The 21114-nt window shown below is 31.4% G+C and overlaps 1 protein-coding gene across 1 annotated transcript; it reads left to right on the top strand.

Moving 5' to 3' along the window:
• The first annotated feature begins 313 nt into the window (after positions 1–313).
• Positions 314–9719, top strand: LOC133325384 (cytoplasmic protein NCK1-like). Its single transcript, XM_061534154.1, has 5 exons — positions 314–504; positions 3225–3429; positions 7134–7479; positions 9023–9442; positions 9510–9719. Exons 1-5 carry the CDS (start codon positions 483–485, stop codon positions 9717–9719), a joined length of 1203 nt encoding a protein of 400 aa, XP_061390138.1. The 5' UTR covers positions 314–482.
• The last annotated feature ends 11395 nt before the right edge of the window (positions 9720–21114 follow it).

Genomic DNA, 21114 nt, shown 5'->3' with positions numbered 1-21114 from the left:
TTCTCGGCTCTCCTCTAAATCCATTTTAGGGGAGTTCTCTTGGAATGTTGGAATACCCTCAACGTTTTACACGTACTGTCCCCGAACCCTTATTAACACAAAACAACACAACACATCAACAGCAACAACAACTACCAAAACATCACCAACAGCCACAACCACTGCCACATCAAAACTTTCAAACACAACAGCAACAACAAACAGCGGGATCATCTTATTATCCCAACCAACAACAACAGTCATCATATCCAACAACGCCAGCTTCACCGGCCCATCAGACCCGTTATCCTCATCCATCCCAATCATCACAACAACAGCCACCACTACCACCGTCCTCACAGCATCATCAACGGAATCTCTCGACCGCCTCATCGTGTAGTGCCCAACACAAAAGTGTAACCTTCAGTCAAGTGCCGTCGAATAGTGGCGATTATAGTGCCGGCAGCAGTAGTGGCAATTCCAGTTGTGGTGGTCAACAATCAATGGCGGGCAACATGAAGCACGGTAAGCATGGTTATATTGACATGTTTTTGTTTTCTAACCTATAAATTTTCTTCGCTCATTTTAGTTTTTGAAATCCAAGGAAAATAGAATAACGTTCCCCCAAAAATTTTGGGTAGATGAAAATTCGACCACAAATATGAAATCGGTTGGAAGTGTTATTCTTTTAGGTTATTTAGGTAGTACTTATTTCGACAAAATAACCATTTCAAAAATAGGTTCACCCAAATCCAAATTGGTTACCCAATGTCAGCATTACAGCTCTATCGGTTCACCTAACTTCAAATTTTGTACCATTTAGTACACATTAGTACGAATTTCCAGAAAAGTTCTACATAGCCCAATCCTACACCCCAACAGAGATCCTATCTTCAAATTTCAAGATTCCAGCTCTATCGGTTCTCCAAATCAAAAGTTGGTACCATTTAGTACAAATTTCCAAAACCTCCTACATACCACAACCTTAGACCCCAACAATGATTCTAACACCAAATTTCAGAATCCCAGCTCTATCAGCTCACACGTTAGTACGAATTTCCAAAATTTTCTACAAAACTCAATCCTACAACCCAACAATAATCCTAACGTCAAATTCCAGCTCAATCGGTTCACCCAAATTCACATTTGGTACCATTTAGTACAAATTTCCAAAACTTCCTACATCGGTTCACTAAAAATCTAAATTGTACCAAATTTAATTCACATTAGTAGGAATTTCCCAAACTTCCTAAATAGCGCATTTCAACTCCCCAACAATGCTCCTAACTCCAAATGTCAAGATTCCAGCTCTATCGGTTCACCCAAATCCAAATTTGGTACCATATAGTACACATTAGTACGAATTTCCAAAATTTCCTACATACACTAATCCTACACACCAACAATGATCCTAGCTCAAAATTTCATTGTTCCAGCTCTGTCGGTTCATCCAAATCCAAATTGTGCCAATTATAGTACGATTTAGTACTTTTCGTATTGTTAATTTCAAATTTCAGGATTCCAGCTCGATTTGTGCCTCCAAATGAAATTTGTACCAAATATCGTACCATACAGTACTACTCGTACACATGAGTAAACGCTTTCAAAACCATTTCTTTATATCGATCCTACTTCTCAACCCTAATTCGCCTTCCAAATTTTTTAGCTCTTTCCATTTACATGCTACGAAATTGTACCAAATTTAGTACATTTTACTACTTTTCGCATACTTATAGTTCGAATGTTCAAAACACCCTTTGCTATAACTAATCTTCACTCCATCAGTGACCATCATTTAAAATTTAAGAGTTCTAGCTCTACCGGTTCGCCAAATACAAATGGTATCACATTTAGTACTTTTCGTACCGTTCTAGTAGGAATTTCCGAAAACCCAGCTTTATCTGTCACCTTTGGATCAAGAGTGAAACTCTCCCCAAATTACGAGATTCTAGCTTCAGTCGTTTCGTCTGGGCGTTGATGAATCGTTAAATCCGTCAGTCAGTCGGTCAATCAGTTTACTCTTTTATTAGTATAGATTGCCCACCTATCCGAACATGTCTTTCCGCAGGAAGCATATTCGTCATAATATGCAAATTTTGTCACATTTTACAGAAAACTTTTGGTCCATTTGACCGGCTAATCTGTATAATCGGTATCACTTTGAAAGCCAATTACTCCCCTGTCAATTTCTTCGGTCTATGTCCTTCTGGAGTATGTCTCAGATTAACTGCCTAAATTCATAACTACGTTAATCATGATTATTCAGGAAACATTTTTTAAAAAAATTATGACTATAACAATGCCTTTGGACACTTAAAGTTACGATTTTTTAAAAAGTGGAATTAAATTGGCCGATTCATCATCAAAACACCCATTACCTATTTGTTGGCGCCAGGTTCATCGCTAGAAAAATACTCTTTGAAAAATCAATGTTTCTATTTTTTACTGCGCCTAAAAATATACCTCAAAAATTACAACTATATTGTAATTATATTCTAGATATTAGATAAATTTCCCTGTATATTGCATACAAGTTATACGGATATGGTCACACATGTCTAGATTGGCTCAACTAGTCGATATATGATAAACTGTAAAATGTGGCACTGGGTCCAATATATCATGTTCTTCTGGTTATTTGAGGGTCTGGAATGAACTGAAAACTTTATTTTTGCCAGATTTTCTTATCGTCATAATTATATGCAGAACATCACATATTCTACACTGTGAAAGGGATCTGACAAAATACTTAGAATATTTGTTAAAATCTCTATTTCGGCTCATAAATCTCATCCACAAAGGTTCACAATTTTTGAAAAAAATTTTAGTTCAATATCAAACGAATGAAATTTTCGATTTGATCCAAATTTTACAAATCGTAATACTTTTTACAATACTACATCATCCCTGAAGATGGGACCCATCGGTCCACTCTTTCCAAATTACCGCTCCACAGATGGTCAATTATTTGTTAAAAACATATACCTTATATTCCGTAGCCGCTCGGTCAACCATGGGCTGGGGAAACAATTTTTACTTGTTTTATTAGAACCCATACATTAGTTTCCTTCTCTTGTGTAGAAACATTAAAAGAGGTTCTTATTTAAAAAAGAGGCTAGGAAGTCTGCTTAATTTTGATAGTAGTTCGTATTGAATTAATTCTTCTATTTTGCCTTAACTCTTCTTATAATTTTTATTATTTTAGAAAAAAATATTAATCTCCCGTCTTTTTTTACCCCTCCCAGGAAAATCACAAGAAGACGTTTGCTACGTAGTAGCCAAATACGATTATGCAGCACAGGGAGCACAAGAATTGGATTTGCGAAAAAATGAACGTTATCTGCTGTTAGATGATACCAAACATTGGTGGCGTGTACAAAACAGTCGTAATTTATCCGGATATGTGCCCAGTAATTATGTGAAAAAGGAAAAGCCATCACTCTTCGATAGGTGAGTAGTAAACCATCAATAAATAAATATATCTTACCAATCTATAATCACTAATCCAATATTTGTTTTCTTTTACCCATGTCATAGTTTCATTCCACAAAACAAGTGTATTTCTTATTTTTTTCTTCTTCCTTACTTTATAGCTTTTGGCTTATTTGCTTCGATTTTTTGGTTCAATTTATTAAGTTGCAAAATGTTTTTTTATTATCATTATATGTATATTTTTATTGATTATTATCTTGTATGTGTGTGTATATATTTGCCATGTAATTATGTATGTATTATAATTGTTTATTTAATTTATTTAATGCTAAATTATTATTACTTTATAACACAATTTAATTTGCAATTTGTTTTATGTATGTATATATACTTTTGCCTACAATAAGCCATCACACACTTTTTTTCTCAAAATTCACGTATGATTTTTTTGTTTTTGTTAATCTATTGAGACAAATGTTGTCTGTTCATTATGTATTTTCCCCCGGGGTTCTCTGGCTGTTATCGCAGCTGCCAATGAATTCTTCAAAAAAACATATTGTTATTGTTCTGATGTGTTTCGCTGCTTGTCCTCCCATCTCCCCTCAACATTTCCATTTCCAGACAATAACAACAACAACAAAAAAGTACACAAACGACAAATAGCAACAGCAGCTCCCCCACTGTGTGTGTGCAACACTTCATTTGAAGAAGTTCATCATTTAGACTTTAGTTGTAGTACCCCTATTGTTGCCGGTGCGTGCGTGTGTCTCTGTCGATTTATCTTACTTCGGCGCAAAAAAAAAAAAAAAAAAAACCAAAAACGTATACTTATGAAGCGTTAAATTTCCTCCTCATCCTCCTCCTTGCTCGTTAGACGAATAATAATAATAGCAATAAACCATTCCTGAAGCTTATGTTGTTTTTTATGGGCTTTTACTTTGCTTGTTTTTTATTCAGTGGTTCGTTCGGTTCGGTCGTTCAGTTGAGTTAAGTTTTTTTATGAACTCGCGTGGCACAATAATGGTGATGAAACCCCCAATAACCCAGAGAGAGCGAGAAAGACATCATTCAAATTCCTCCCTTTTTTCAAAAATTATTTTTTTCTGTGTGATATGTTGACATCTGTCCCAGTTATTGTATTTGATTGTATATTGTTACGTAATATTTGTTGCAATAATAGAAACAAAATATATTTTAATTGATAATAAACAAAAACACTATCAAATTTACCCCAACGGCTCAATATACTGAGAACGAATAAAGAAATTTGTTGTACTCTAAGCAACCCCGCCTCAACATTGAGTCACTGACAGAAATTCTAAAATATTTGAAATGACATAGGATCAGCTGATAACAAATTTCATATAGAATTCAATAAAGCAGACAATAATTTGTAAAACGAAACCAACGACCTTGAATCTGTATAATTACTTTTAAAGATTCAATATACTGAGAACATAATGACGAAATTTTGTGTAGTCTAATCCCACCCCTCAGCATTAAGTCAATGAATTGCTGAAAATTCTGAACTGAAATATGATCATGTGATAAGAAACGTCATATAAAAATCAATTAAGCAGACAATAATTTGTAAATCGAAACCAAAGACCTTGTATTATTACTAACTCTGCGTTTTTATTGATTGAGAAATCCATTTCCTAAAATATTGCTTTCAATTTCTATAGAAATTATTATATATATCAGTACAAGAGTATATTACACAAACGACTGAGGTGACAGTCGTTGTTGGCCCATTGAAACACATGACGAATCAAATTGCTGCCTTGGAAGTTCGTACATTTCGAAATATGTGTCACAAATTTTCCTAGACGTCTTTGGTTTCCTTTGGAAAACTGTGCATTTCTAAACTTGACTTGCTTCAAAATAGCTAAGACAATTTTATATCCATTCTTATTCGGATCTTTTGGATCTTTGGTGAAAATCGGATCAGATTTAGATATAGCTCCCATATATATTTTCTACCGATTTAATGTAAATGGTGCACCAAAGTCCTTATATATCATTTGATTTACACGAAATTTGGTATAGCCTACTGAAATGAGTCTAGAATGATGTGTGCTATGTTTCGTGGAAATGGGTTGATATTTAGATATAGCTCCCATATATAATTTCGTTCGATTTATAGCAAATGACGCACCAAAGTCCCTATATAACTCTCGATTTGCACGAAATTTGGCATAGCGTACTGAATGAAGTGTAGAATGGCGTGTGCTAAGTTTCGTGAAAATCGGTTCAGATTTGGATATAGCTCCCATATATATTTTCGTCCGATTTTGTATAAATGGTGAACTAACGCCCCTACATTTCTTTTGATTTGCACGAAATTTGGCATAGCATACTGAATTGAGACTAGAATGGCGTGTGCCAAGTTTTGTTGAAATCGGTTTGGGTTTGGATACAGCTTCCATATATATTTTCGTCCGATTTTAAGTAAATGGTGCACCAAAGTGCCTATATAACCTTCGAATTGCACGAAATTTGGCATAGCGTACTGAATTGATTCCAGAATGGCGTGTGCCAAGTTTCGAGAAAATCCGTTCAGATTTACATATAGCTCTAATATATAGTTTCGTCCGATATTAAGTAAATGGTGCACCAAAGTCCCTATATAACCTTCGATTTGCAAGAAATTTGGCATAGCACACTGAATTAAGTCCAGAATGGCGTGTGCTAAGTTTCATGGAAATCGGTTCAGATATAGATATAGAAATATATATATATATATATATATATTCGTCCGATTTAATGTAAATGGTGCACCAAAGCCCTTATACATCTTTTGATTTGTACGAAATTTGGCATAGTCTACTGGATGAAGTGTAGAATGACGTGTGCTAAGATTCGTGAAAATCGGTTCAGATTTAGATATAGCTCCCGTATATATTTTCATCAGATTTTATGAAAATGGTGTACCAAAGTCCCTTTATATCATTCAATTTGCACGAAATTTGGCATATCGAACTGAATTGAGACTAGAATGGCGTGTGCTAAGTTTCGGGAAAATCGGTTAAGATTTAGCTATAGTTCTCATATATATTTTCGTCCTATTTAATGTAAATTGTACACTAAAGACCCAAGTTTGTGTACAATGTACTGAAGTTTGTATAAGCTCCTATATATTTTCGTCCGATTTTAAGTAGTCGGTTTAAATCACATATTTAAGTTCTTTCAATTTCACATTGTGGGGAAGTACCCAGAAGGATTGGACCGATATTCCCCATCTTTAAACTTTAGTTAAGTTTGGAAGAAATATTACATTGAGTCTAAAATCAATATTTCAATGAGGCACATTTTTGCCCTTTCAAAATGTATATACCCTCATTAGCCATGAGGTTGAGGTTATTTTAAGAAATTATATAGGACAGTACCGAAATTTTGGGAGTAACTTTATATGGGGGTCTTCCCGAAAAAAAATACCGATATTGATAATTTTTAGTCTGAAAATTTGGTATCCCATAAGAACACAATGTGCCGATATTAAGTGAATTCAATTGAAAAACATGCTCAAAAAACCACAAAATACCGAAAATGTTGAGGTACTATTAGGACTACGAAAATCGTCTATGGACATAAATAAATGTCTTCCATAATAAAACATATTAGTTTCCTAAAAAAAGTGGGTTAAACATTATTATAATTCTACTTTAAAATTATTGCAAAAAAAAAAATTACTAACTCGTTTCCCCCCTCTCTTTTTGCAGTATTAAGAAAAAAGTGAAAAAGGGTTCCGGCTCCAAAACCCTACCCAATTGTTCGCCATCAAGACAAATCGAAAGTCCAACAATGTCACGAAGACTGCCACCCGATCCATCAGAGGCTATCGGCTCAGCTATTGTTAAATATAATTACCAAGCCCAACAGCCCGATGAACTATCACTGACCAAGGGTACACGAATATTGATATTGGAAAAATCGAATGATGGCTGGTGGCGGGGACAAAGTGGTAATGCCGTTGGCTGGTTTCCAAGCAATTACACAACCGAAGATTGTGATAATGATGGTGAAATACATACATATGCAATGGCTGAGAATGTATTAGATATAGTGGTGAGTATGAAAATGAGAGAAATTATTTTGATATAAATAAAAAAAAAACTCGAAAGGAGAGTTGATATTTTTAGTTCTTGGAACTCGTGGATTTGTAGAAACAAATTGTATATCTATAGAAGATCACTAAGTGCTCATGCTATCTAGATGTAGATTTTTTTCTGCAAATCATGTATAAGGACACGTTGTTGATGTTTTGTCTACATGGATCTTTGGAAGGGCTTATGGTAATCGATATTTTCTTTAAGAACTATAAGAGACCTCCAAAGGGTTATCAGTTCATTGACGACGTTTGAAAATGTATTTTTCATTATATTAGAAGTACTTCCGCATATAGAAAGTCTTCAGTTTATATGTTGATTGATGGATTGGATCCTTGAAATAATAGATACAATCCCGAATTCCATCGGAAAATCATCTTGATTTATGAAGTCCATTTCCATTTTGGTGGGTATATACCTCAAATATGGGATTAGTGAGGATATGGAGGACACAGGACAGCCACAATGGCATTGTATCTCTGGAACTTATACCACAAATCTCCATTCTCTAAAATAATGGCGGAGGAACTTATGTATGAAGATACCTGATATGTTCTCCCCCTCCTCCTGAGGACATAAAGATTTGTTTCTATATTCTAAAGCGTTGCGGACAAATATATACCCTCAGCATATGGCTTTCGAAGGTCTAGGGAATAAAACATTGTGTTTTTATACCCTCCACCATAGTATGGAGGGTATATTAATTTTGTCAATTTTGTAACTCATCGAAATATTCCGTCTGTTGTAATCTCCTGAAGGAATTGAGATAGCTCGCCAAAATTGAGTATAGAGTCGTATTTTGTCTGCAGGCAGGTCATGTTCGAAGATGGACAATATCGGTCCACGTTTAGGCATAGCCCCCATATAAGGATACCGACCAATTTTTGATATTTTGCGGTTCTTGATCGCGTTTTTCAACCGAATTCGCTGGAATTTGGTACAATGGGTTCTTATTTGAGTACCAAATTTCTCCACCAAAAATTTTAAATATAGTGTGTGGGTTGTCCCTATATAGGTGTTTTCTACCATAGTATAGGGGATAGTCCTTACTCGAAATATTCAGTTTTAACCTACAAATGATGGAATTCTAAGATGTTTTAGCCATCGGTTGTAATCATTCCGCTTTCTAAGGAAATAGTGATAAAAAAACTCGAACCTGACCATAATTAAATATATCGGCCAGCATTTAGGTTTCTCACCCATATAATTATACCTTCTGAGACACAAAACAAGAATATTCGGTTCGAAATTTCCATATACATAAGTACGAATTTCTTAAACTATTTCCATACATCAACAGTTTAGGGTCTTATAGTACTATAATTTAAAAAGGTTTCTTAATTTTAAAATACCTTTAAAGGTTAGGTCTTTTGTTATATGAAAGATTAGAAGAATCACTTCACTTCTAGAGACTTGCAAAATGTCCGAATCATATTTATCATATTTTTTATTCTTTTACTAATTACCGAATTTTTTTTCTTTTTCTCCCCCCTCATATATAGGTCGCTTTATATAGTTTCAATTCCAATAACGATCAAGAACTCTCCTTCGAAAAAGGCGATCGTTTAGAGATTGTGGATCGTCCAGCCTCCGATCCCGATTGGTATAAGGCACGCAATAATCAAGGTCAAGTCGGTTTAGTTCCACGCAATTATTTACAAGAATTAAATGAATATCTAAGTACCCCGTATCGTAATAATGGTGGTGCTGCGGGCAATGGTAATAATCCAGCCAATGCCAATGGTGATTCAATTGATCGTCGGGCCGATGGTATGCCACAAAATTCACCGCCACCCATGGAACGACCAAATTTAGCTGGTAAATCATGGTATTATGGAGCCATAACACGCAGTCAATGTGATACGGTACTGAATCAGCACGGACATGATGGCGATTTTCTAATACGGGATAGTGAGACCAATGTAAGTAAAATTTTTTGATACTTGTAAAATATATAATTAATATTTTTGGTATGTGTCTTTTTTTCAGATGGGTGACTATTCGGTTTCTCTAAAGGCTCCCGGTCGCAACAAACATTTCCGTGTCCATGTGGAGAACAATATGTACTGCATAGGCCAACGTAAGTTTCATACTCTAGATCAGCTAGTAGATCATTACCAAAGAGCGCCCATCTATACAAATAAACAGGGCGAAAAATTATATTTAGTGCGACCGTTACCAAAAGCCAATGGTACGTAAATCATCCGCCACAGAGAAGGGGAGGAGCAACATAGTAAAGAATGATTAAAAAAATATTATAAAAAACAACACACCTCATAAATAAAAAAACTAAATTAAACAAGAAACTTAGTAGAGAGAAGAAGACGAAGAAGATAAAAGGTTAAATCCCAATTATACCAAAACCTTTCAGAAGAAGAAAAAAAAAATGAAAATAAAAAACATATTCATATAAATTACTCGGAGAGATACCATTTACCATAACGCTAAATATGTTGTCACAATATCACACCTTTAAATAAAATAAAAACAAAAGAAAATAAAAACGAAATAAAAAAAATATAATATAAACAATTGTAGTTTTTTCCAAAAACAACAGCAACAACAAAACGTAAACCATGAGAATGAATGAAACCAACTGAAATTATTTCATATTTCTATATATATAAATATATATAAATAAAATATATACAAACTATACATAAAACAAAACCCCCCAGACAACCAACCAACCAATCACCACAACCAAGGAGAGTTACACAAGCAAAAAAAGAAAAACAAAACAACAACAATTTGCAAAGAAAATATAAATAATTAAATAAAAAAATAATAAATAAAAAAACAAAAACATAATTGTCAAATTACATTTACATCTATTTAGCTATACTATTATATCTATACATAACTACAATATTATATTTAAAACAAAAGAAAAAAACAACAACTATAAAACAATTTATAAACAGAAAAAATAGCATTCATCACATAATATACATAAACACGCAAAGATAAAACAAATTACCAAAAAAAAAAAATTGAAAAACAACCTCCTTTGAGCAAGAAAAACCTCTATTTTTGTTTAGGTTTTTGCCAATACCGTTTTTCCAGCGTGACAATTCTAAACAAAAAATCATTTTACGGACCCAAAAATTTAAAGAAACCTCTCCTTTTTCCAATCAAGAAACAACAACAAACAACCTATTCTCAAAAGATTAAAAAATACGCTTCAGATATAAATTTATAAAATTTTTTGTTGAAACTCTTTTTTAAAATTGTTTTCTTCTTTTTTTTTAATTTCGGAATATCCCTTGCAAAATCTCCAATTGAATTTTGAATTGTTTCAATATTCTTAAAGATTATAAATAAGCTTCAGAAAACAGTTTTTACTTTTAATTTAGAAACACCGGATTTTGATATCCTGAATATCCTTTGCAACATCTTAAATTGAATTTTGAACAGTTTCAATATTCTTAGAGATCATAAATACGCTTCAGATATAATTTTATAAAAGTTGTTTAAATTTTTTTCTTCTTTTAATATTGAAATCCCGCCTTCTGATATCGTAAAATTTTCAATTCAATTTTAAACAATTTCAATAGGCGGGTTTTTGGCGGAAAAATTAAAATTTATTTCCACTGAATATAAAATATTTTTTAAAAGGGATTTCAAATAGAAAATGTGGACAATTTTCACTGACTATTAAATATTTTTAAAAATGGGGTTCAAAAATATTTTAGACAATATATTTCCTTTTTTCGAGGTCTTTCTTTAGAAGAAGTGTGCGTTCCTAATATCTAGATGTATAGATTTCCTTCTGGAAGTCATTTAAAAGGACACTTTGATGATGATGTCTACATGGATCTGTGGAGGGTTTTCTGGCAATAGATATTCTCTTTAAGAAATATATGACACTGTATCTTTCAAATGGATAAAATGATCCCGAATACCAGCGAAAAATCTTCTTGACTTATGAAGTCCATTTACATTTCTGTAGCCAATCTAGATATATATATATATATAAGAGACCTCCAAAGGTTTATCATCAGCCTTTTGATGACTTTTGAAAATTCATTTTTTTCTCTTTATAGACGTACTTCCGCATATGGAAAGTCTTCAGTTTATATGTTGATTGATGGATTGGATCCTTGAAATATATACAATTATCCCGAATACCATCGAAAAATCATCTGGACTTATGAAGTCCATTTCCATTGCGGTAGCCCCTCTAGATTATATGCCTCAAACACAGGACAGCCACAATGGTCTCCAAAGGTTTATCATCAGTCCATTGATGACGTTTAAAATTTATTTTTTTTTTTTTCTTTATAGTAGATGTACTTCGGCATATAGAAAGTTCTCTTCAGTCTATATGTTGATTTTTGGAATTTTTGAAATGGATCATTGAATCTTTGAAATAGATTGTATTCTTGAAATGGATAAAATTATCCCGAATACCATCGAAAAATTAATTTTATGTTTGAAGTCCATTTCCGTTTCGGTAGCCACTCTAGAACATCTATCACAGATCTTACCTCTCCAAAAAATTGTGGAGATAGTTATGTTTGAAAATTCCTGATAGATTCTTCTCCTCCACCTGAGGACATAAATGATCTTCTATATATAAGTCTTATAAAAAGAAGTAAAAAAGTGTCTTTGGTGTTCCGGACAGAGATATACCCTATGGTTTTCGAAGGTCTTGTTAAAAAAAGATAGGTTTTATTATTCGAAGAGGTTCCATATGAAATTTGTAGGTTATCAAATTTAATGTAGCTTTGGAAAATATTTCGATTTGCATAGTTTGGATAAAATCTGATATTCCTATAATAGTCCATGGACCATAGACAATATCCAAAGATTTTCTTATCTAATAATACCATACCAGAAGTGTTATATATATATATATATATATATAAGTCTATTTTATGGTTTTTAATTAAAGAACGGTCTACCATCGATTTAATATCAGAAGACAATTTTTGACCCTTTGGATAGTTACAGAATTTATCTAAAGAATTTCTATCTTAAAATCCCATTTAATTCCTTTAAGGAGACAAATGAGAGAAGCGACGGGGGTCAAATAAGATATTAAGACGCGGAAAACGATCGCCTATAATTCAGATGTTCGATACTTTTCTGTTTATTATTCATCCTCTTCTCAAAGACAGACATAACTCCATTTTGATGTACATCGGAAAATTATCGATTAGATCGATTTTGAGGTTCTCTCTTCCTTCGCTACCGCCAGTTTCACCTGATTATTGTTTTCAGTAAATGGAATATCACGACTTATCATCGTGTGCAGGACTGGGAGTAACTATAAAATTTTATTGAAAATGTTTCAAAATTTATTTTTTCTACTAATTTTAATTATATACGCAAGAACAAAATTCAGCCTCTCTGAAAGCAAGAAAACAAGAAAATGTTATACTAATTTATATTTACTATAAAAAAACTAACAGCAAAAATATAAATTAGCCTAAAAATAAGAACAACAACAAGACATAAAGAACAACACAAAGAAAGAAACGCATATTTATATGATTAAATTTAGTATACATTACATTATTATCATTGTAATAAAAGAACAAAAAGAAAAAAAAACAACTGAAAATTAATTCCAAATGTAATCATTGCAAACGTAAAAAAACAAAACAAAATGAGAACAAACATAAATAAAACCCAAAAGAACCATCCCCTTAAATAAATATCATAGAAATTCATTATTTATAAATTTAATTATTAATTTTAAATTTAATTTTTTACCAAGAAAAAAAAAACAAAACTTCTTATCATAAATATTTATTAAAAAAACATAAAATAATTAATATTAATTTTTAATGACGACGTTAGAAAAGAAAAAACTCTCAAGTCTATGTTTAATAATTATTTTTTATTATAAATATAATTTGTACAATCATTTGTAGTATATATTTTTTATTATTATTATTATTACTCCATAAGTTTTTCCCCAATTTCCATAATAAGATTTACAAATAGATATTATTTTTTATTTTATTTTTATAAGCTTTGCTGCTATTTTCGTTATTGCTTTTCTATTTATATGAAATGTAGATAATCTCTTTTTATCATAATAATAATAATTACAAAACAAAAATTAAATTAAAAAAAAATACTTTCGAAATAAAAAGAAATATTCAAAGAACAAAAAATAAAAACAAATGATTTTTAATTCGATTTAAATTTTTATAATAACAACTATTTTTGATGTGTTGTTTTAGGGCTGTTGTTATGTAAATGTTTGATTACACAATTAAATGTGAGCAATTTTGGGCAGAGTATTCCGTATTATAAATTTAATTTTATATTTTGGATTATAAATTTAATTTTTATATTTTGTTTTCAATTCATCAATTATGTTCTCAAAAATTTTCTCGTTTGTGTTATATATTAAGGATAATTTAGACAAACCTTCGGGCTATGCAACGAGGTTAGAGTAACTTCTGGTATTGTGGACCATGCGTCAAATGTGGACCACCCCCCATATCTAAGAAAATGCGTGAAATATGCCAATGCCACCTTGATAAATGTTTTCCTTATTAGTGAAAACAAACATCAAACTTGGTTTTTAATAAATAATTGCAATGTTGAAAATTTAGTAGGTGAAAATGTAGCTCTGATTGTAAAAGTGTGATTTGAAAATTTTTTAGCACAATAGTCGAACGATTTTGTAAAATAGTCGAACATTTTGTTTTTCTCGAATATAAAGAGGTTATGTGGTTTTCTTGCTTTCTTTAACAAAAATACACGCTTATCTGTAATTACTTTCGGTTAGTTTTAAATTTTTATTCATTTTTGAAGCCGATAATTATTTTTAAATAAAAATATTCAATGTCGGGTAATGTGGACCACTATAAAAAAGTGGGACATTTTCATGAGGACGAGTTCGAAATAAGGGCACATTTAATATGCGAGGAGGTATTCTATCCTCTGAAAACTCGATATCCGAAATTATAGGTGCCTCGGTTGGATAATGAAGCAAGGACCTTCAAAATACCGCAAATGGGGTGGTACCCTTAAATGGGAGCAATTTAAAAACATGGACCCATATATTTCTGCATTCATTGTTACCCAAGAGCGTAATAAATTGAAATTTATCACAATTAATCCACAACCTACCTTTAACTTACTGATCCTCATTACCCACACATACTGGTCCACATTACCCGCCAAGTTATTTTTATTTGCAGTTTAGAGTTTTTTGAAATATAATGCAATAACATTTTTATGGACAAATATATATAATTTTTGACCTGGAATATAATTAGCCAACAAATCTACCATGCTGTGAAAACAATTTGTTTTTATTTTTTACCGTCGTTACGCCTACAATATCAAAAAAAGAAAATGGTGGTCCACATTACCCGAAGTTACTCTATTTCCACTGATTCCACGCATTTTGGGTAGACACGACTCAACAATTGAACATATAGTTGTTGTAGCAGCCCTATGGCTTTTACAATATGGGCTGCTGAGGTGATAGACGTTGGCCGAGAAAGACACGGGTCGTTTCGGACCATAGAGTTCTCTGTCGTGGCAACGATTGAACATATAATAGGTCCACCTGTTGTAAAGTTATATGGGCGGAAAGTGGAGAAAATATAATCGGTTGGAATACTATTAGAACGAACTGTCCATTAGTTCATTCGTCCAGAGAATCTATATGGCTATTTTTAATGTTTTATAAGGAATGTATTTGCAGCTTCTCATGAATTCGAACCACCGATGATGGTTTCATATCCAGGTAACGCTTTCATTCCTTAATTTGGAAACAGTAATACGTCTCGGTTTTTTTCATTTCAGCAAGATGAACGATTACAATCAGAATGCTATCTTCTAATGAAATTAAGATAAAATTGTTCAGGTAAATCACTAAGATTATAAATTCAACTATTTGTAGTTGAGAGGAGAGCTGAAGGATTTTTTTATGGAAAAATGTCACATACGTATGGGAAGAAGAACCTTTATAAACGGCAATAATGTTGTAGTTATAGAATATCAAAGTGATCGGGGGAGTATAGTCGGACGGGGCCGACCATATGATATCCTACACATCTACTTTTTACTTTCTGCGGATCTATATTCCGAGTCTTGGTAATATTTCGCAATAGTTGCACACACTTGACCGACTAGAGGTCAACAGCTACACATGTTTTCCCTTGTATCTTTTCCTAATCACGTCTTTACATAATATTCGAATTTTAGTTTTTTACAGACCACAATCGCGATTATTTTGTCCTGTTCAATATTAAACAATAATTCACTCTAATTAATTGGTCAGATCTCCTTCCCCGTGGAAAATTTGTATGTTCCGTTTATAATTGTGTCTTCTATAGTGACTAAAATACCAGAAATGGACAGTTTTCGGTCCATTTCAAACCCTAATTATCGTCAGATCATCATACGTCGTCCTTGGCCATATCTGGAAACTCTAGGAAAATTTCCTAGACATCAGTACTAAATTCCGTCCTCTAGTGCGGTAATGGTAAATAATCTCAGCATAGGAAGACTCATGTAAATATTAACGTGTAACTCCCATGTCCGAGTAGATAGAACAATACAATTGGTATAAATTTAAAGGTCAACCACTCCTCTTCTATATACTGTGAACTTATTCAATCTATGTCCCTTTGGGGTAAAGTAATAGGCCATAGAATGCTAATTTTGGCACTTTTCACACAAAAGTCAGAGTCATTTCGACCAGTCATTTGACCGATCTTTATCAAAACAGGCACTCTTATTGGCTGACCCCCTTCTCCATGCAAAATTTCGTGATGTTCGGGTAATAATTATGGCGTTTGGAGCGACCAGAAAAATGACAAAAATATAGTTTTGGTCCATTTCTTTGCCAAAAATATTAACCGATCTTTACCAAAAACAATAGAGGTCTTTATTGGCCAGTATCCATCCTACATGAAAAATTTCGTGTGGTCTGTATCGTGTTTAAAAATTATAATAGAGAGACGGACGGACACGCATGTTAGATTTAGAAGAAGCGGAGTTTTACAGGCCGCCAAAAGGGGTAAATGATCGCAAAAATTTACCTCAACGAAATATTGTTATTAGACCCCATGTTTCTTTGGACCAAATCCGTTTCACAAATTTTTGAGTTGATTTACAAATGTCCGTCCGTCAGTCTGTCTGGCTTGTGTGCACGACAATTCTCGATGAGTAGTACCGCCTACTTCTGGTTGTTGAAGGTTTAAATGCAAATTTCTAATTGGACAGGGTATAAAACCGATATTTATCCTATAGACTTATGCTTTTCATTGCAACTTATTTTCATTGCATTATTAACGCAAATTTTTAATTTTAAAAATATTTAGAATATTCTTTTAATAAACTGTCCTATTATTCTTATTAATACATTTTGCAATGCTGTTTATTTTTCTAGTTTTATTTATTTTTTATTAAAAGATGACTAATTTCATTCTATAACAATTGTTCCTTTTTCTATTCCCAATCCCAAAACGGTTTCAAAACATATTTTATATAAAAAACCAAACTTATTTTCATTAACTCGCACATAAATCCCCACGACAATTTTTCACATAACGGTTGTTCATATCATTATTCAATACAATTAGTTGACAGTATATATTTACATTTTTAAGAAACTTTTAAGTTTTGGACTCATATCTTCGATTTTCAATAACCACCACCATCAATCACTTCATACTTATAATCCAAAATCACCGAAAAATAATAGAAAAAAAACAATTTGATTTTCATTTTGTAATACAAACGAAAATGGTTAAAGGGAATTAAATGAAATTTTCAATATAAATTAAATTGTATATTGAAAACCAAGTTTTTAAAATAAATTTTATTAAAACTATACATTCCTTATAACCAATTCCGTTTTGTTCATAAATAACAAAAGTCTTACAACTCTACCTACAAATAAAATGAAATTAACCCTCCAAACAATGAAATAATGATAATGGAAAACAATTTTTTTCACATAAATAAAAAACGAGAACAACAACAGCAACAATATACATAGATAATATACAACAAAAATATTATATACATACAATTTATATAAATCGGAATACGGTAAATAGAAAACAAATTAATAAAAAACAAAACAAACAAATATTAGAAATTAGCAGCTTTTAATGAAAAAAAAAACAATTAAGGAATGGTGTAACTAAAACAATGGCGAGTTTAAAAAAAAAACATAAAAATGCATTTTACAATTTCAACTCAATAACTCGTCAAAGTGAACAATTAAATAAAAAAACTTAGAAGGCAAAAAGTATAGAGGCAATGGTAAAACCAATTTAAAGGCTTTTTTTTAAAAAAATGTTAATCTAAACAGAATGTATTCTACTTAACCTGAAAATAAAATTACACGCACACATACACATCAAACATTTAATTTCAATATGCCATTGATATTTCGAAATGAAGGCAATTTATAAAATCAAATTCAATTTTAATATTTAAAAAAAAAATTTACAAGTAGAACACTTTTTTCAAATTAAATTTTTGTTATTTTTTATGACTCTAAAAATAATTTTGAAAAATATTTTTTTTAATCCAAGTGTTGGGACAAATTGGACAAATGGGCTTTGAAAAAATATTTTTGTAAGAGCCAACGCTGTTTTGAAATCGACGACCTTATTCGGTGTTGAAAAAAAGTTTTTTGAAACTCAAACAAAAGGTTGGATTTCAAAAAAAAAAAAAAAAATTGGGTGTTGAAAAAAATATTTTTTCTTATTCTCCGCTTTTAATGGAAAATAAGTTCCTTTGGATAAAATATTCCTTTTAAATCTACGATTGTGTTGAAAATGTCCCCTTTTTAGTTTTTGAACAAAATATTTTTTACATCAATTTATACTAAAAATCCTATTCCCAATTTTGTCAGTCATAAGCATTTAATATAAATTTTTATTTAAATTCAAAACTGAACATTTTAACATTCAAGAAAATACACATTGCTGAACATATGTCTATACAATATTTTTCAATATATAAACTATTTAAAATTAATATATTTAATGGAAACACAACTTTGTATATGTTGACTACAAAAAACACAAACCTTTATAAATATTTGTATGTGTGTGTACAACTGATATATACAAAATATTATACAAAAAAATATATATTAAAAATTATGGAAATGAAATTAAACCAAATGGCCAATTATCCACAAAAAAATATAAAAAGAAAATTTTGAGAAATTTTTTATATAAATATAAAAATAATATTCAAAACATTTCATTAAAAAATTAGAAAATCAATTTGTTTCACTATTCAGATATAGTTTTATTTTTTTTAAACTTTGTGAAAATTCTGTAAAAATGTTTTTTATATATGATAACAAAAACTTTTTATAAACTATAATTCCATTTTTCCCTATTTTGTGTAAATTTTGAAATACATTTTTAATTGAAAAATATTTTGTTTTGTAAAAATATTTTTTTGTTTCGTAATATTTAATCAGTTTTTAGATTTATTTTTTTATATATAAATAAAAATATCTACATCAAATCTCATTAATGATGAATGTGAATTTTGAAATAAAATGAAAAAAAAAACAACCACATACTCTTTAAAAGGATGCAAACGAAAAAAAAGAATATATATATAAAAACATACAAAAGGAACAAAATATAAGACACAACAACAACAAGGTAATGCTAACTAGTAATTAATTTAATAATACAAGAAAAAAAAACAAAAAGAAAAAACATACTATAAAAATAAAAAAAAAACAACGTAACATAATTAATAAAAAACAAAACAAACACTAAAACAAAAATTATAAATTATATCGAAGCGAAAGATAAAAAAACATAAAATAAAAATTATAAATAATATTTAAAAATTCATAACTCGTTTTGTTTGCATAATGATGGCATAATTTTAAAACTTTTTGAGTGGTGAGTAGGAATATTTATAACTGATATTTGTAATAAATTGAGTTGCTCTAAAAAAACGTATTTTTTTAAATAAAATAATTTTTGTTTTTTTTTTTTTTTTAAATTCTTGCCTTGTATTTGTCCTTACAAAAATATTCTTTAAAAAATTCTAGCTTCTTAATATTTAAATAAATCCAAGCCAATTAAAGTCCTTTTTAAAATATATATGTTATAGTCCTGGAAAAATATAACAAAATCAAACCAATTAAAGTCTTGGAAAAAACATTTTTAAAATTCCAAGTACTGAAAAAAATATTTTTTTTTAAAAATACAATTTTGTTTTTGCAAAATATTCAGGCTGAATCCCAGTTTGTTGTTTTTATAAAAAAAAACAACTATTTATTAGTGGGGAATGTATGGCATTGTTTGCCGAGGGGTAAGGCAGGGACGACTATAGTTTCGGATCACGCCACTGATCCTCATCAGTTCCCTAAGTTTTTTGTTGGGATATTCTCCCCAGAAGCTATACAATGGGAAAGGTATGGAATTGTTTGTAAATGCCTTGTTAACCTCGAAGTGAGGCACCAGCGAAATTCTCATGCAGTTTATGTCGTTGGTCAGCTAAGTACTTCGCTTTGTTACAAGAGACATTTGGGTATGAAAGGTTTTTTAGTATAAAAGCAATAGCTTCTGGGTAGAATATCCCAACAAAAAACTAAGGGAACTGATGAGGATCAGTGGCGTAATCCGAAACTACGCCTCTTAAAGTCTTGGAAAAAAACATTTTTTTAAATTCCAAGTCCTGGAAAAATATTTTTTTTAAAAATCCATTTTTTTAATTTTTTTTTAAATCCACGCTTGTTATTGTCCTTTAAAAATATGTTTAAAAAACTACGGCTCTAAAGTCCTGAAGAGAAAAAATTTAAAAAATTCACACCTCTTAAAGTCCTGAAAAAAATCTTTAAAGTATCCACGCCTGTTATTGTCCTGAAAAAACAAATATTTCAAACAAATTCACGCCTCTTGAAGTCCTGGAAAAAATATACATTTTAAAGAATATTTTTTCCAGGACGCCTGTTATATATAAAAATTAGTATGGAAAGTTGTAAAGTCGGACTGGGCTGACTATATGATACCCTTCAACACTTTGGGTATATTCTACATATGTATCCTAACAGACGTCACCTTTTCGAAGGAACATTGACATGAAAATACGCTGATACTACCCGTGCTTTTATACGGATCTGAAGCATGGGTACTTACGCCAGCAGATGAGGCAGCTCTTGGAGTGTTTGAGAGAAAAATTCCCCGAAAGATCTATGGGCCGATCTGCATTGACGGTGAATATCGCCGTCGAATGAACCATGAATTGTACCAGCTATTCTCGGACATCGACGTTTTTAGACGTATTGAGCTGCAGCGACTACGTTGGCTAGGTCATGTTGTGAGAATGGATGATGATGCCCAAGCCCAGAAGTCCTATAAAAGCAAACCAGCTGATGGTTTACGCAGAAAGGGGAAGGACAAGAATACGTTGGAAAGATCAAGTCGAAGACAACATCGCCGAAAATGGTCTTTCAAATTGGAAAAACTGCGCAAATAACCGAAGCGCCTCGAAATCTTTTCTAAGCTCGGCTTATGGAACGAAAGTTCTGTCACAAGCCAGCTAATTAAGTAAGTATTGTCATGAAATTGAACGAACCTAAATCAAAATCTAACCGATTTTCTCGAAACTTAACACATTT

This window comes from Musca vetustissima, unplaced genomic scaffold, assembly GCF_032173495.1.
Source record: "Musca vetustissima isolate MV318-11 ecotype Yass unplaced genomic scaffold, APGP_CSIRO_Mvet_v1 utg252857, whole genome shotgun sequence".
Taxonomy (NCBI): Eukaryota; Metazoa; Arthropoda; class Insecta; order Diptera; family Muscidae; genus Musca; species Musca vetustissima.
This window is presented reverse-complemented; position numbering and strand designations above follow the sequence as displayed.

Coding starts and splice junctions, on each gene's coding strand:
- LOC133325384 (XM_061534154.1), top strand. CDS start 483: ATGGCGGGCAACATGAAGCACG. Junction 505..3,224: donor GGCGGGCAACATGAAGCACG/GTAAGCATGGTT, acceptor TACCCCTCCCAG/GAAAATCACAAGAAGACGTT. Junction 7,480..9,022: donor AGAATGTATTAGATATAGTG/GTGAGTATGAAA, acceptor CCTCATATATAG/GTCGCTTTATATAGTTTCAA.